Source organism: Anolis sagrei, chromosome 5, assembly GCF_037176765.1.
Source record: "Anolis sagrei isolate rAnoSag1 chromosome 5, rAnoSag1.mat, whole genome shotgun sequence".
NCBI classification, from domain to species: domain Eukaryota; kingdom Metazoa; phylum Chordata; class Lepidosauria; order Squamata; family Dactyloidae; genus Anolis; species Anolis sagrei.
In genome coordinates, this window is record NC_090025.1 from 13383056 (window position 1) to 13396687 (window position 13632).

Below are 13632 nucleotides of genomic sequence, written 5' to 3' on the forward strand. Positions count from 1 at the left end.
AGAGATACTTTTGAACTGACTTTGGAAATCTGATGGTAAAATAAAACCAGTTAGATGTCCCATGTGCTTTTATTTCCCTTCTCCTTTCTATGCTACAAGAGACCTAACATGGCTATCTCTTTGAAGGATTCTCTAGGAAACTCTGGCTCAAGCAAATAACATTTTCAGGGCCTGCTTGTATGAATACTTGTTGTTTTCACTCAAAGCCACATTTTTGAAGCACTTTTCAGCATAAAGCCTATAGCAAGCTGTTGCCCTGTTCAGTTGACTAGGCTTTTCCACTCATCCTGGATCTCCATATTTACTCGTAAAGTTTGCAAAGGGCCTGTATTTATATGTCTAGAAACCTCCAGGCTGGCTGCACCACCCAGTTTTGTGCTTGTTAAGATTCCACCTTTTTAGCTCTTATCCAATTATTGACACTGGCATGATCACCTAGAAGGTTTGAGGGTATCACAGATAGTGCCAATATGTGGCACATCTTCAACTGCATATCTTTCCCAAAAAGAGCTTAATTTCAAGCTATATCTGTAAAACTCAGGCCCCATCTACACTATCATATACTGTAGTTTCATATTGCATTTTGACTATATTAGATAGCATTATATGTCAGTGTAGGTTCATAGAATTCAGTTGAACTAATGCAGTATTTAGCATTGTGAATGGGACCTCAGTTTTGATCTCATTTCAAAACTTGAATGACATATTTCATGTCTCCCCCTTTTCCACAGAAACACAAGAAGAAGAAAAAGCCAGAAATTTTCAACTTCTCAGCGATCCATTTAATCCATGATCCCCAGGGCAAGTACTCCATTCATATATACTCTTCAAAGGTGGTGGTGGCCAAGCAGAAAAGGCCGAGAACTGAGTCAAACAGTGGAGTTCCAATATAGTCAGTGGAGGAATGGAAAAGTTATTGAATCAGAGGTTTTTTTCTGAAGCTTTGAAGACTGTACTTGCGCTTCAGTTTAAATCAGGCGTGGATAAACTTCAGCCTTCCAGGTGTTTTCCACAATTCCTAACAACCTAAAGTTGAAGTTTACCCATGCCTGGTTTAAACGATACAGTAAGATGACTTAGATTCATAGAATAATAGAGTTGGAAGAGATCACATGGGATATCTAGTATAGGAGTATAGGTAGAACAGGATGGGTGGACAGCAGTATATAATATGAATGAGAGAAGGGCAGAGGTTTAATTGACCTCGAAGGTTTTCATGGTCGGAATCACTGGGTTGCTGTGAGTTTTCCGAGCTATATGGCCATGTTCCAGAAGCTTTCTCTCCTGACTTTTTGCTCACATTTATGGCAGGTAGGCATCCTCAGAGGTTGTGAGGTCTGTTGGAACGAAGACAAATATGGTTTAAATATCTGTGGTGGGAGAAAGAACTATTGTCTGTTTGAGGCAAGTGTGAATGTTGCAATTGGACACCTTGATTAGCATTTAATGGCCTTGCATCTTCAAAGCCTGGCTGGTTGCTGCCTAGGGGTCCTTTGTTTGGAGGTGTTAGCTGGCCCTGATTGTTTCCTGTCTCGAATTCCCCTGTTTTTTGAGTGTTGCTCTTTATTTACTGTCCTGATTTTAGAGGTGTTTTTTTAATACTGGTAGCTGGATTTTGTTCATTTTTGTGGTTTTCTCCATTTTGCTGAAATTGTCCACATGCGTATGAATTTCAGTGACTTCTCTGCGTAGTTTGACACAGTGGTGATTAGAGTGGTCCAGCATTTCTGTGTTCTCAAATAATATACTGTGTCTGCTATGGCTGACTTATCTGGTTGAATTAGTCTGGAGTGCCTTTCATGTTCCTTGATTCGTGTCTGGGCAAGGCTGCGTTTGGTGGTCCCTATGTAGACTTGTCCCCCGCTGCATGGTATATGATTGAGTCCTAAAGAGGTAAGAGAATCCCTCTTGTCCCTTGCTGAACGTAACATTTGATGTATGGTAAGAACACCTTTGCTCTGTCATTTATAATTTATTTATAATTTATTTATTTAGAACTTTTGTATACCAGTCTTCTCACCTCCGCAGAGGGACTCAGGCTGGTTTCCAACAATAATATCACAAGCAATCGTTTAAAAACATCACATTCCATAATACACTAACACATTAAAATACCAAAAATACAATCATATAATTACAATGGCCAAGTCGTCACAATAAAATTGTTGTTCATCACCATCCATCCATATAGCCACAAGTTATTGACTCACTCGTCAAATGCCAGTTTCCAGAGCCAGGTTTTTACCTGTTTTCTAAAAGTCAGGAGTCTTTTAGAAAACAGGAGAGAAGGGGCAGTTCTAATCTCCAGTGGGAGGGAGTTCCAGAGCCGAGGGGCCACCACAGAGAAGCCCCTGTCCCTCGTCCCCACCAGGCGTGCTTGCAAGGCTGGTGGGACCGAGAGCAAGGCCCCTCCAGACGATCTTAACAATATTGATGGTTCATAGGGGAGAATCCGTTCGGACAGGTAAACTGGGCCGGAGTCATTTAGATCCACCCAGAGGAAAAGTATTCTCACCATACATCAAGGGAACCACTGACTGCATAGGGAAGCTGATGAAGAAACACAACCCACAAACCATGTACAGACCCACTAAGAAAATCCAACAAATGCTACATTCAGTAAATGACAAGAGAGATCCTCTTACTTCTGCAGGAGTCTACTATAACTCTAAAATCAGGACAGTAAATAAAGAGCAACACTGAAAAAACAAGTGAATTCCAGACAAGAATCCATCAGCACCATCCAACACCACTCAACAAAGAATCCCTTAGGCAGCAACCAGCCAGGCCTTGAAGCTGCAAGGCCATTCAGTGCTAATCAAGGTGGCCAGTTGCAACACTCACACTTGCCTCAAACATACAAGAGTTCTTTCTACCACCCCGGATATTCCACAGATATATAAATCCCAGACACCTCAACCTCTGAGGATGCCTGCCATAGATGTTGGTGAAACGCCACGAGAGAATGCTTCTGGAAGATGGCCATAAGCCTGGAGCCCACTTTAATGGACCACTAACCAAGAATTAATGGCGGTAGAAGTAACAGAAATTAGAAAAAAAGAGGTGCAGAACAGGCATCCCAGAGGGAAATACATTACTTTGCTAAGAATGTGAACTATTCATAGCCCTGTTAGAAGAGTTCCTGCTAAGCCAAAAGTTGCATTTTATTCTTTAAAGTCAAATGAAGGATTAGTAGATGGAGCTGTTGCCATGGGGGCTGTAGTTCTAGCTGTGGAATGATAAGTAATTTCCTCTGTGACTTTAGAATATGTCTTTTTCCCTTGTCTAATACTTTCCTTCTTTTATATTGGTTCAGACTTTGCAGAGAAGCTCTTAAAACAGCTTGAATCCTCAAAGGAACGATTTGAAGTGAAAATGATGCTCATGGAACTTATTTCTCGGCTTGTTGGCATTCATGAGGTATAAATATTAATTTAACAGGGTTTTTGGGTAGCTGTAAAATCTATTTCCTGTACTGTCGAAGGCTTTCATGGCCAGAATCCCTGGGTTGTTGTAGGTTTTTTCGGGCTATATGGCCGTGTTCTAGAGGCATTTTCTCTTGACGTTTCGCCTGCATCTATGGCAAGCATCCTCAGAGGTAGTGAGGTCTATTGGAACTAGGAAAAGGGGTTAATATATCTGTGGAACGACCAGGGTATTTCCTGTACATCCCTCTTTGTGACCTGAAATAGTCTTTGGAGACCAAAGATTATTTCCGATCACAAATGATGTGGGTACTATAGCTTTGCATTCTCTTTTAAAAATTATTTTAAAATGCAGCAGTAGTACAGTGATATGATGTTAAATGAGTACCTAGACCAAGCGAGATAATAAAAATATAGTGTTAAACAAATAGCCAAAATGGGACAAAAATGAAAAATCAAAAGCAGATATAAAATAAAGCAATTGTCACAGCAACCAATGTGTATGAGGATTAAAAGGAAGGTTTAAAAGGGCTTAGAGGACAACAAAGTCTTAACTTGCAAAACAAAACACCTCAAATCCCCAAACATTCAGGACAATTGTTAGATGGAGTGTATACTTAATGAGAAAATATTTTTAAAGCTCTGCAATGATGATTCATTGAATACAGCATATACAAAGACTGTAAAATTATAATTCATTGATATTATTAAAATGAGCTTTGTTGATAAAAGGTCATACTAATTGTATAACTGGAGCCCCCGGTGGCGCAGTGGTTTAAAGCACTGAGCTGCTGAGCTGCTGAGCTTGTTGATCGAAAGGTCGCAGGTTCGATTCCGGGGAGTGGCGTGAGCTTCCGCTGTCAGCCCTAGCTTCTGCCAACCTAGCAGTTTGAAAACATGCAAATGTGAGTAGATCAATAGGTACCGCTCCGGCGGGAAGGTAACGGCGCTCCATGCAGTCATGCTGGCCACATGACCTTGGAGGTGTCTACGGACAACGCTGGCTCTTTGGCTTAGAAATGGAGATGAGCACCACACCCCAGAGTCAGACATGACTGGACTTAATGTCAGGGGGCTACCTTTACCTTTACCTAATTGTATTAGTTTGAACAGTGTTGAATATTAATGAATTTTCCAACATGTCACTGTCTCTTTTGGTGAGAAATGAAGATGTGTAGGTCACTTTTTGCAATTGCTTGTGTTTTCCCAGCTCTTCCTCTTCAACTTTTACCCTTTTGTCCAGCGGTACCTACAGCCACACCAGAGAGGTAACCAGACATTGCATTTTACACTTCCATTATATTCTTACTTCTTTTTCAGAGATAATTATGTTTAGGCTATTAGTAAAATTGCTTCTCTGAATGATCTGGTGTTAATGGTTGAAATCAGTTTAATTCACTGCTGAGGAATATTCTCTTTTAGGAGAAGGTAGTAAAATTCCTTCTCCTGGCCTTTTTCTCTGTCCTGTTTGCATTTTAAAATGGAGGACAGGATATAAAATATCAGTTCATTCATTCAGTTTATATCTTTCCTTCCTCCTATCTTTTGCCAGAAGTTGGTCATAAGTTTGCATTGGAGGACCTAGAGATTCCGTGAGATATACTAAGTAAATCCACAAATAATCAAAACCCACAGATCCAGAGGGCTAGTTGTAGGCAGAAGTCTATGAAAGCTTATACTACCAACTTATTTTTTCTCAGTCTCAAATGTACTGCCAGATTCCTTTAGCGCAGCCAGCTTTAGCACAGCAGGTTAATCACCACCTGCAGCTGCAGTAAATCTTGCCAATAGTTCAGCAGCCAGACTACTAACGGGAGCGGAGTACAAAGAGCGTACAACTCCCATGTTGCGCCAGCTCCACTGGCTGCCAATTAGCTTCCGAGCACAATTCAAAGTGCTGGACTTAACCTACAAAACCCTATACAGATCCACCCCATTTTACCTGTTCGAACCATCAAGACAATTAAGATCTTCAGGTGGGGTCCTGCTCTCCGTCCAGCCACTTTCGCAATCGCGTTTGGTGGGGACGAGGGACGGAGCCTTTTCTGTGGTGGCCCCTCAGCTATGGAACTCTCTCCCGATTGAGATCAGATCTGCCCCCCCCCTCCCCCTCCTGTCTTTTAGGAGGCTGGTGAAATCCTGGCTATGGAAGAAAGCATTCCCAGAGTAATGGTTGAGACCGGCTACAGAACAAAGTTATCAATCACATACATGGACTGAGTTGGACATGATTTTATCTGGGCGATTTGGCATATTTGTAAATCTAATTTATTTATTCATTTATTTAAAATTTTTATAACCCTTCTCGACCTCTGAGGAGGGACTCAGGCCGGCTAACAACATAAGATTCAATACAATAAGAAAAGCATTATAAATCATCAATATAAAATACATTAAAATACAATTCATACAAGTTACAGCAAAAATCAGTTTGTCAGAATGAATCACAAATTCATCGCCTTCCACCAGAAAGGTCAGCAGTTATTGACTCAGTCATCATTCTGCAAATGCAGTATCCAAAAGCCATGTTTTTACCAGCTTTCTAAACGTCAGGAGGGAAGAGGCAGATCTAATCTCCATCAGGAGGGAGTTCCAAAGCCGAGGGGCCACCACCGAAAAGACCCTGTCCCTCGTCCCCACCAAATGTGATTGCGAAGGCGGTGGGACTGAGAGCAGGGCCTCTCCAGAAGATCTTAACAACCTTGATGGCTCATAGGGGAGAATCCGTCAATCTATATGTATTTTAATTTGCTGTTATTGTATGATGTTTTTATATTGTATTGTTATTATTGAACTCTGTTGTGAGCCCGTCTGAGTCCCTCTATGGAGGTTAGAGAAGATCAACATATAAAAGTTTAAAATAAATAAATCATAAAAAGATTGACAGTTTGAAGCTGGGTCAGGGTGAGCTTCTGACCTTCATCCCAGCTCCCCTGCCCATCTAGTAGATTGAAAACAGCAATGTGAGTAGCTGAATAGGAATTGCATTAAGCAGGGAGGTATTTTAGGCATTTTAGAGGAAGGTTTACGAACAAAAAAAGCTCTTTGGCATGAAGATTGAGCGACAACAACCCCCTGTGGCCAGAACCTCCAAAAGATGCCAAATGATGAGAAAAGGCCTAAATATTCCTCTATTTGTTATCTATTTTGCCCTTCTATCATCGGCGTTGAATGTTTGCCATATATGTATTCTGTGATCCACCCTGAGTCCCCTTCAGGGTGAGAAGAGTGGAATATAAGTACTGTAAACAAATAAATAAATACTGGTAAATAAATATGGAGGTTCACACAGGGGTCAAGAATACTGTAGAAAACAACTGTCCTTGTTCCTAATAGCAATAGTTTTGTGATTTTTCATTTCACAAAAAAAGTGTCCAGTGTCCCATCCTGTTTAGTCTTTTGACTACTGTTTTCTTTTCATTTTAACAGAGGTCACCAGGATTCTTCTCTTCGCTGCCCAAGCTTCTCATCAGCTTGTTCCTCCAGAGGTGAGGATTTATCCAAATCTGGCTAGTCCACCTTCCTAAGAGTAAACAGTGAGGAATAACTCCTGGGCCTCTAGGTCCTGAGATGGAGAGACTTTTCATATTGTAAATACTGAATAACCCATTTAACTGCATTTAGTCCCAGTCTTGGGGAAATAGAAAATAGCAAAGCATAAATAGAATAATTGCTATGAGGATAGTATATGATGTCCACATGTACACTGGATGTGCAAGAAGACTCCTCCAGCTCTCTGAGACTTCAAAAAAGTGGCTCTGGTGCTACCTGTACGTATTCCTAAAGAATAACCTCACTAGGTTTCCTTGGGTATATAACTTAACATTTAAGTTCTCGTAATGTATAATTCAAAGGCAGATTTTTGGGATCAAAACCAAATAGTTTTATATATGTGGATTAATTGGGAGCCCCTGATGGCTCAGAGGGTTAAACCCCTGTGCCGGCAGGACTGAAGACTGACAGGTTGCAAGTTCGAATCCGGGGAGAGGCGGATGAGCTCCCTCTGTCAGCTCCAGCTCCCCAAGCAGGGACATGAGAGAAGCGTCCCACAAGGATGATAAAAACATCAAATCATCCGGGCGTCCCCTGGGCAACGTCCTTGCAGATGGCCAATTCTCTCACGCCAGAAGCGACTTGGCAGTTTCTCAAGTCGCTCCTGACACGAAAAAAAATAATCGTGAGTCAATCCACATAGAGAGGAAAGCGCCAGCTCTGACTCAGGGGGCCAACCACTCCTGGCCACAAATGCTTCAGTTTTCCCTCCCCAGCATTAAAAAGGCCCTTAGATAAGTAAATTAAAAATAAGGTACAGTATTACTCCTTTGAGGAGGAGTTCTAAAGAGCTGCCACCATTGCGATTTCTCCATCCAGGCATTCATAAAGGCCAAAAATGGCATTGCAGCCAAGAGAATAGAGCAGTGTTTCTCAACATTCCTAATGCCGTGACCGCTTAATACAGTTCCACATGTTGGGGTGACCCCCCAACCATTAAATTATTTTTGTTGCTGCTTCATAACTACTTTACTATTATGAATCATCACGTAAATATCTGATATGCAGGATATATTTTCATACCGATACACCCAAATTTGAGTACTGGTGGGGTGGGGGGGGGGGGGGAGGATTGATTTTGTCATTTGGGAGTTGCTGGGATTTATAGTTCACCTACAATCAAAAAGCATTCAGAACTCCACCCATGATGGAATTAAACCAAACTTGGCACAAATACACAATATGCCTAAATGTGAACACTGGTGGAGTTTGGGGAAAATAGACCTTGACATTTGGGAGTTGTAATTGCTGGGACCAACAGAAAATGCTGGAGGGATTTGAGAGGAATTGACAGTCATTTAGGGGAGATGTATTTCACCTACCTTCAGAGAGCACTGTGTTCCTAAACCATCAGAAATATGTGTTTTGTGATGGTCTTTGGCAACCCCTCTGACACCGCCCTTGCAGTCCTGACCCCCAGATTGAGAAACACTGGAGTAGAGGAAGTTGTTCCTTCTTTTAGGTTCTTCCGGGATGGACTAATCTCTTGCCTTTTACCACTTTATACGCTTTGATAAAAATTGTGTTACAGTATTTGCACTGACTCATGAATAAATCAACCCACGTTTCCTTGTTCATTTTTCAAATAAAATTTCTAGTCTCATACATTAATATATAAAGCAATCACAAGAAATACTGAATGTAATTAAAGCAGCGTTTTAACAAATTCTAGGCCTGGTTACAGCTTTGTTTCCTTTCCATCAGATTGTCCAGTCAGTACTGATGACAATAGCCAACAACTTTGTCACTGACAAAAACTCAGGGGAAGTGATGACTGTTGGGTAAGTAATGGCAGTAGAGATCAGGGAAGTGTTTTGAGTATTTTTATTACTATTTTATTATTAATAATATTACAATATAATGATATAGTACAATATAGCAATATATAATACTGATTTTGTACTAAGCCAATAATATAATATATTGTATGTATATAAACTTCAGGAAATAAAGCCTGACTGCTCATTGCAGGGAAGGATATTAGAGACAAAGTTGAAGTACTTTGGCCACATCATGAGGAGACAGGAAAGCTTAGAAAAGACAATGATGATTGGGAAAATGGAAGGAAAAAGGAAGAGGGGTCGACCAAGAGCAAGATGGATGGATAGTGTAGTGAATTTTATGATCTATGTTTTATTTTTGGTGTGTAGCTCTAGGTTACAATATGGTTGATAGGGAAGAATTGGCTCAAATAGGGTAGCAACAGTGAAGGCAGGATTAATTTGCATATGTGAAGCCGATTGGTCGTATGCAGATGAGATTATGCCAGGATTTGAAAAGGCCGCTGAGCCAGAATGGCAGTTACAGAACTGAACATTCTAAGGCGGCGGAGTCAAGTTTGAAAGAGGCAGTTAGAGATTGTCAGTTAAAAAAAAAAAAGAAGGTAGGAGCAGTTAGGAACCTCGGTTAGAGAGAAGCAGTTGGGAAACGGAGCTCAAGGTTTAAGGAAAAATAAAAGGCGCCAGTGTGGCCTAAGTCAGAATATAGTTCAGTCAAGAGTATATGAAGAAAGTAACATTTTCGTTGATGTGAAACAGTGAGAGTTTCATAGGAAAAGTTAACCAAGTGAATGATACTGAATGTAAGACTCGAGACAGTAACAAAACACACATGTAACCATAAAGTGTTGGAACCAGAAGCTGTAAATAAACTTTGTTACTTCGTTGCTTACCAGAGTGTCTCAAGCCTGTGATATAAAGCACAAAGGTTAATCAGCTCACAAGAAAGCCCCAGCCAATTTAAAAGGGAAATTGCAGCAGTACAGGGCGGTAAAGGGATTGAGAAAGGAAATTCTTTTTCCCCTCACTGAGTCAAAAGGAAAGCACCTGTAAAAGGACAGAAACAGAGTACGCCCCAGGTATTAAAATGGTGACAGAAAACTACATATGTGGTGTGGCATCACGTATTCAGTTATGTGCAATGTTACGCCCCACAGATAGCATCCTTGAAGTGACTGGCTTGACTCTGAAGGAGCTGGGGGAGGTGACGGCCGACAGGGAGCTCTGGCGTGGGCTGGTCCATGAGGTCACGAAGAGTCGGAAACGACTGAACGAATGAACAACAACATGTATATATATCTTGTAAGCTGCTCTGAGTCCCCTTTGGGGTGAGAAGGGCGGCATATAAATGTCATAAAATAAATAAATATTGATGTAGTAAGTGAGAGGCAGGAACTTTTGCTGCTTTGTTTCTACATTTGTGCAAGAATTTGAGTTGGTAGAAGCACAAAGCAGAGGCTTGGATGCAGAAGACAGTAGGTGAGACACAGGACCTCTATTTCTTTGTTACTCCATTCATGCAAGACATTGAGTTGGCAGAAGCACAAAGCAAAGGCTTCTTGGTGAAGGTCTGACCCCTCTGGGAATAATGAGCTACAGACATGGTTCTCACTGTAGAGTTACAGGAAAGGAATAAAGCCTCGGGTTCATGAGCTGCACAAACATAATGATCCATTGTTGTCGAAATTCACTATGTTCATGCAGAGAGGAGAAATGGCACGAATGAGAAGTGACAGCACTTTGCTTTCAACTGGTTAAGTCCAAATGCCTAGATTTTGGGACAAAAGCTCCCCAGATATGCAGTGTCATGATAAGAGAGCTCAGGTTGATTTTACTTGAAGATATGGAAGCATGGCTTAAACATTCACCTGTCTTGGAAACACACAACTTTTACCTTTAGATATCCAATATTCCAGAAGACAGGAGCAGAATTCAAAACAGTCTTAACAGATTTGAGAGATGATTGGCCAAAACTAACAAAATGAAGTTCAACAGGGACAAATGCAAGATACTCCACTTAGGCAGAAAAAATGAAATGCAAAGATACAGAATGGGGGACGATTCCTGGCTTGAGAGCAGTATGTGTGAAAACAATCTTGGAGTCCTCTTGGGGAAGAAGGTGAACATGAGCCAACAATGTCACGTGGCAGCTAAAAAAGCCAATGGGATTTTGGCCTGCATAATAAATAGGAGTTTCGTGTCTAGATCCAGGGAAGCCATGCCACTCCTCTATTCTGCCTTCGTTAGACCATACCTGGAATCACATTGTGTCCAATTCCGGGCACCATAATTGAAGGGAGATGTTGACAAGCTGGAAAGTGTCCAGACAAGGGTGATTAAAATTATCAAGCATCTGGAGAACAAGCCTAATGAGGAGCAGCTTAAAGAGCTGGGCATGTTTAGCCTGCAGAAGAGAAAGCTGAGAGGAGACATGATGAGGGCCATGTTTAAATATGTGAGGGGAAGTCATAGGGAGGAGGGAGCAGGCTTGTTTTCTGCTGCCCTGGAGGCTAGGGCGCAATTGGAGCAATGGCTTCAGACTACAGGAAAGGAGATTCCACCTGAACATGAGGAAGAACTTTCTAAGGGTGAGAGCTGTTCAGCAGTGGAACTCTCTGCCCTGGAGTATGGTGGAGGCTCCTTCTTTTAAACAGAGGCTGGATGGCCATCTGTCGGGGGTGCTTTGAATGCGATTTTCCTGCTTCTTGGCAGAATGGGGTTGGACAGGATGTCCCACGAGGTCTCTTCCAACTCTGATTCTATGATTCTACCAGATTCTGTTATTTCAGTGTTTCTGTTCTTTCAACTTTGCAGAATTAATGCTATTAAAGAGATATCAGCTCGATGCCCTCTGGCTATGACAGAAGACTTGCTTCAAGATCTGGCACAATACAGATCTCATAAAAATAAGAGTAAGTTTACTACTTTGCACATGTGAAAAATGACCTAAAGGCTGTCTGTTTTCTTGCTCTAAGGACTAAGAAATGCAAAATTCATGTTTTGATGTATACAGCGTGACAGGCCTTTGTAAATTGTTGATTTATTTCATTCCAAATCCAATAAAATCTCTTTATTTAACCATTCTATACTATTATTCTTAAGGATTTGGGTGCTTTGCATGTTTCTGTTTTTTAAGAAAATAGGAAATAATGACTAGAAGAAAAGACTGGTGTAAATACCAAATCTATTTTATAATTATGTTTTACACATTATCTTCGGTTTGTTTTTTGTTACAGATGTCATGATGTCAGCAAGAACATTGATACACTTGTTCCGATCTCTGAAACCACAGATGTTGCAGAAAAAATTCAGGGTAAAATATGCTTTAAATATTTATATTAGCAAAAGAAATGCCTTGCTAAGCTTTTGATAACTTTAGTCTTTGGAATATGATCTTTCCTGAGATAGAGAGTGGGCTACCATATTATGTTGGTTTGGGGTCACTGTGGAAATTGGTATTTGATCTGCTGATATATGTAGTGAGAAGAAGTTTATGCAGAGGAAAGTTGTGAGTTTGGGTGATAGTTTTTTGAGGAAGTCATAGAATCGTAGAGTTGGAAGAGACCTCATGGGCCATCCAGTCCAACCCCCTGCCAAGAAGCAGGAAAATTGCATTCAAATCACCCCCAACAGATGGCCATCCAGCCTCTGTTTAAAAGCTTCCAAAGAAGGAGCCTCCACCACACTCCGGGGCAGAGAGTTCCACTGCTTAACAGCTCTCACAGTCAGGAAGTTCTTCCTCATGTTCAGATGGAATCTCCTTTCCTGCAGCTTGATGCCATTGTTCAGTGTCCTAGTCTCCAGGGCAGCAGAAAACAAGCTTGCTCCCTCCTCCCTGTGGCTTCCTCTCACGTATTTGTACGTCTACTGAATTGATAGACATAATGCTACATAAAAATGTCGTAAAATGATGCTTTCCTGTCATGTTCAGAAAAGACCACAGCTCAGTGACAGAGTTTGTGCTTTGTATGCCAAATGCCTCAGTTAAATTTCTCCCAGACACAGCAAATCCTGAGTTCAAATCCCAATATAGTGAGTATTCTATCTCACTGTATTGTATCTGCTCGGGTTTGGTTCCAGGATCTCTGCTGATACCAAAAATTGTGAATATTCTAGTCCCGTTATATACATTGGTGTTGCAAAATGTTGTCCTTTATTTTTTTTATTTTTTTAAAAAAACAGCATATTCAGTGTTTCCTTTTCAAAGACTTGTTCTTACCATCTTTATTTGGAGCCCTTGTTAGCGCAGTGTGTTAAACCCTTGTGCTGGCAGGACTGCTGACCAATATGTTAGAAGTTCGAATCTGGGGAGAGCGTGGATGAGCTCCCTCTGTCAGATCCAGTTTCCTATGTGGGGACATGGCTGGGACTGTGGCGCAACTGGCTGAGTGTCAGCTGCATTAAGATCACTTCTGACCAAAAGGTCATGAGTTTGAAGCCAGCCCGGGTCGGAGTGAGCTTCCGACCAATTGTGTAGCTTGTTGTAGACCTTTGCACCCCAAAAGACAGTTGCATTTGTCAAGTAGGAAAATTAGGTACCACCTATGTGTGGGGAGGCTAATTTAACTAATTTACGAGGCCATAAAAAAGACTCCAGCAAAGCATGCGAGGAATGCGGAAGTACTTCATCAGTGTCGCAGATGGACGATGAAAGCAACAGCTCCCCTGGCGGCCAGAAAAGTTAAATAGCCTCTGACTGTCTGTCTATATGTGTTGTGTGTCTTTGGCATTGAATGTTTGCCATATATGTGTACATTGTAATCCGCCCTGAGTCCCCTGCGGGGTGAGAAGGGCGGAATATAAATACTGTAAAGAAAGAAAGAAAGAAAGAAATAAGAGAAGCCTCCCACAAGGATGTTAAAACATCAAATATCCGG

At 41.3% G+C, this 13632-nt stretch overlaps 1 protein-coding gene across 1 annotated transcript in view; it reads left to right on the forward strand.

Moving 5' to 3' along the window:
* Positions 1-13632, forward strand: part of SDAD1 (SDA1 domain containing 1) — a 35512-nt gene that overhangs the window by 10923 nt on the left and 10957 nt on the right. Inside the window, exons 10-16 of the mRNA XM_067468564.1 lie at positions 732-801; positions 3317-3420; positions 4636-4693; positions 6855-6913; positions 8682-8758; positions 11570-11667; positions 11992-12068. Of these exons, the coding sequence (XP_067324665.1) occupies positions 732-801; positions 3317-3420; positions 4636-4693; positions 6855-6913; positions 8682-8758; positions 11570-11667; positions 11992-12068 (543 nt within the window). The remainder of the gene's footprint in view (positions 1-731; positions 802-3316; positions 3421-4635; positions 4694-6854; positions 6914-8681; positions 8759-11569; positions 11668-11991; positions 12069-13632) is intronic.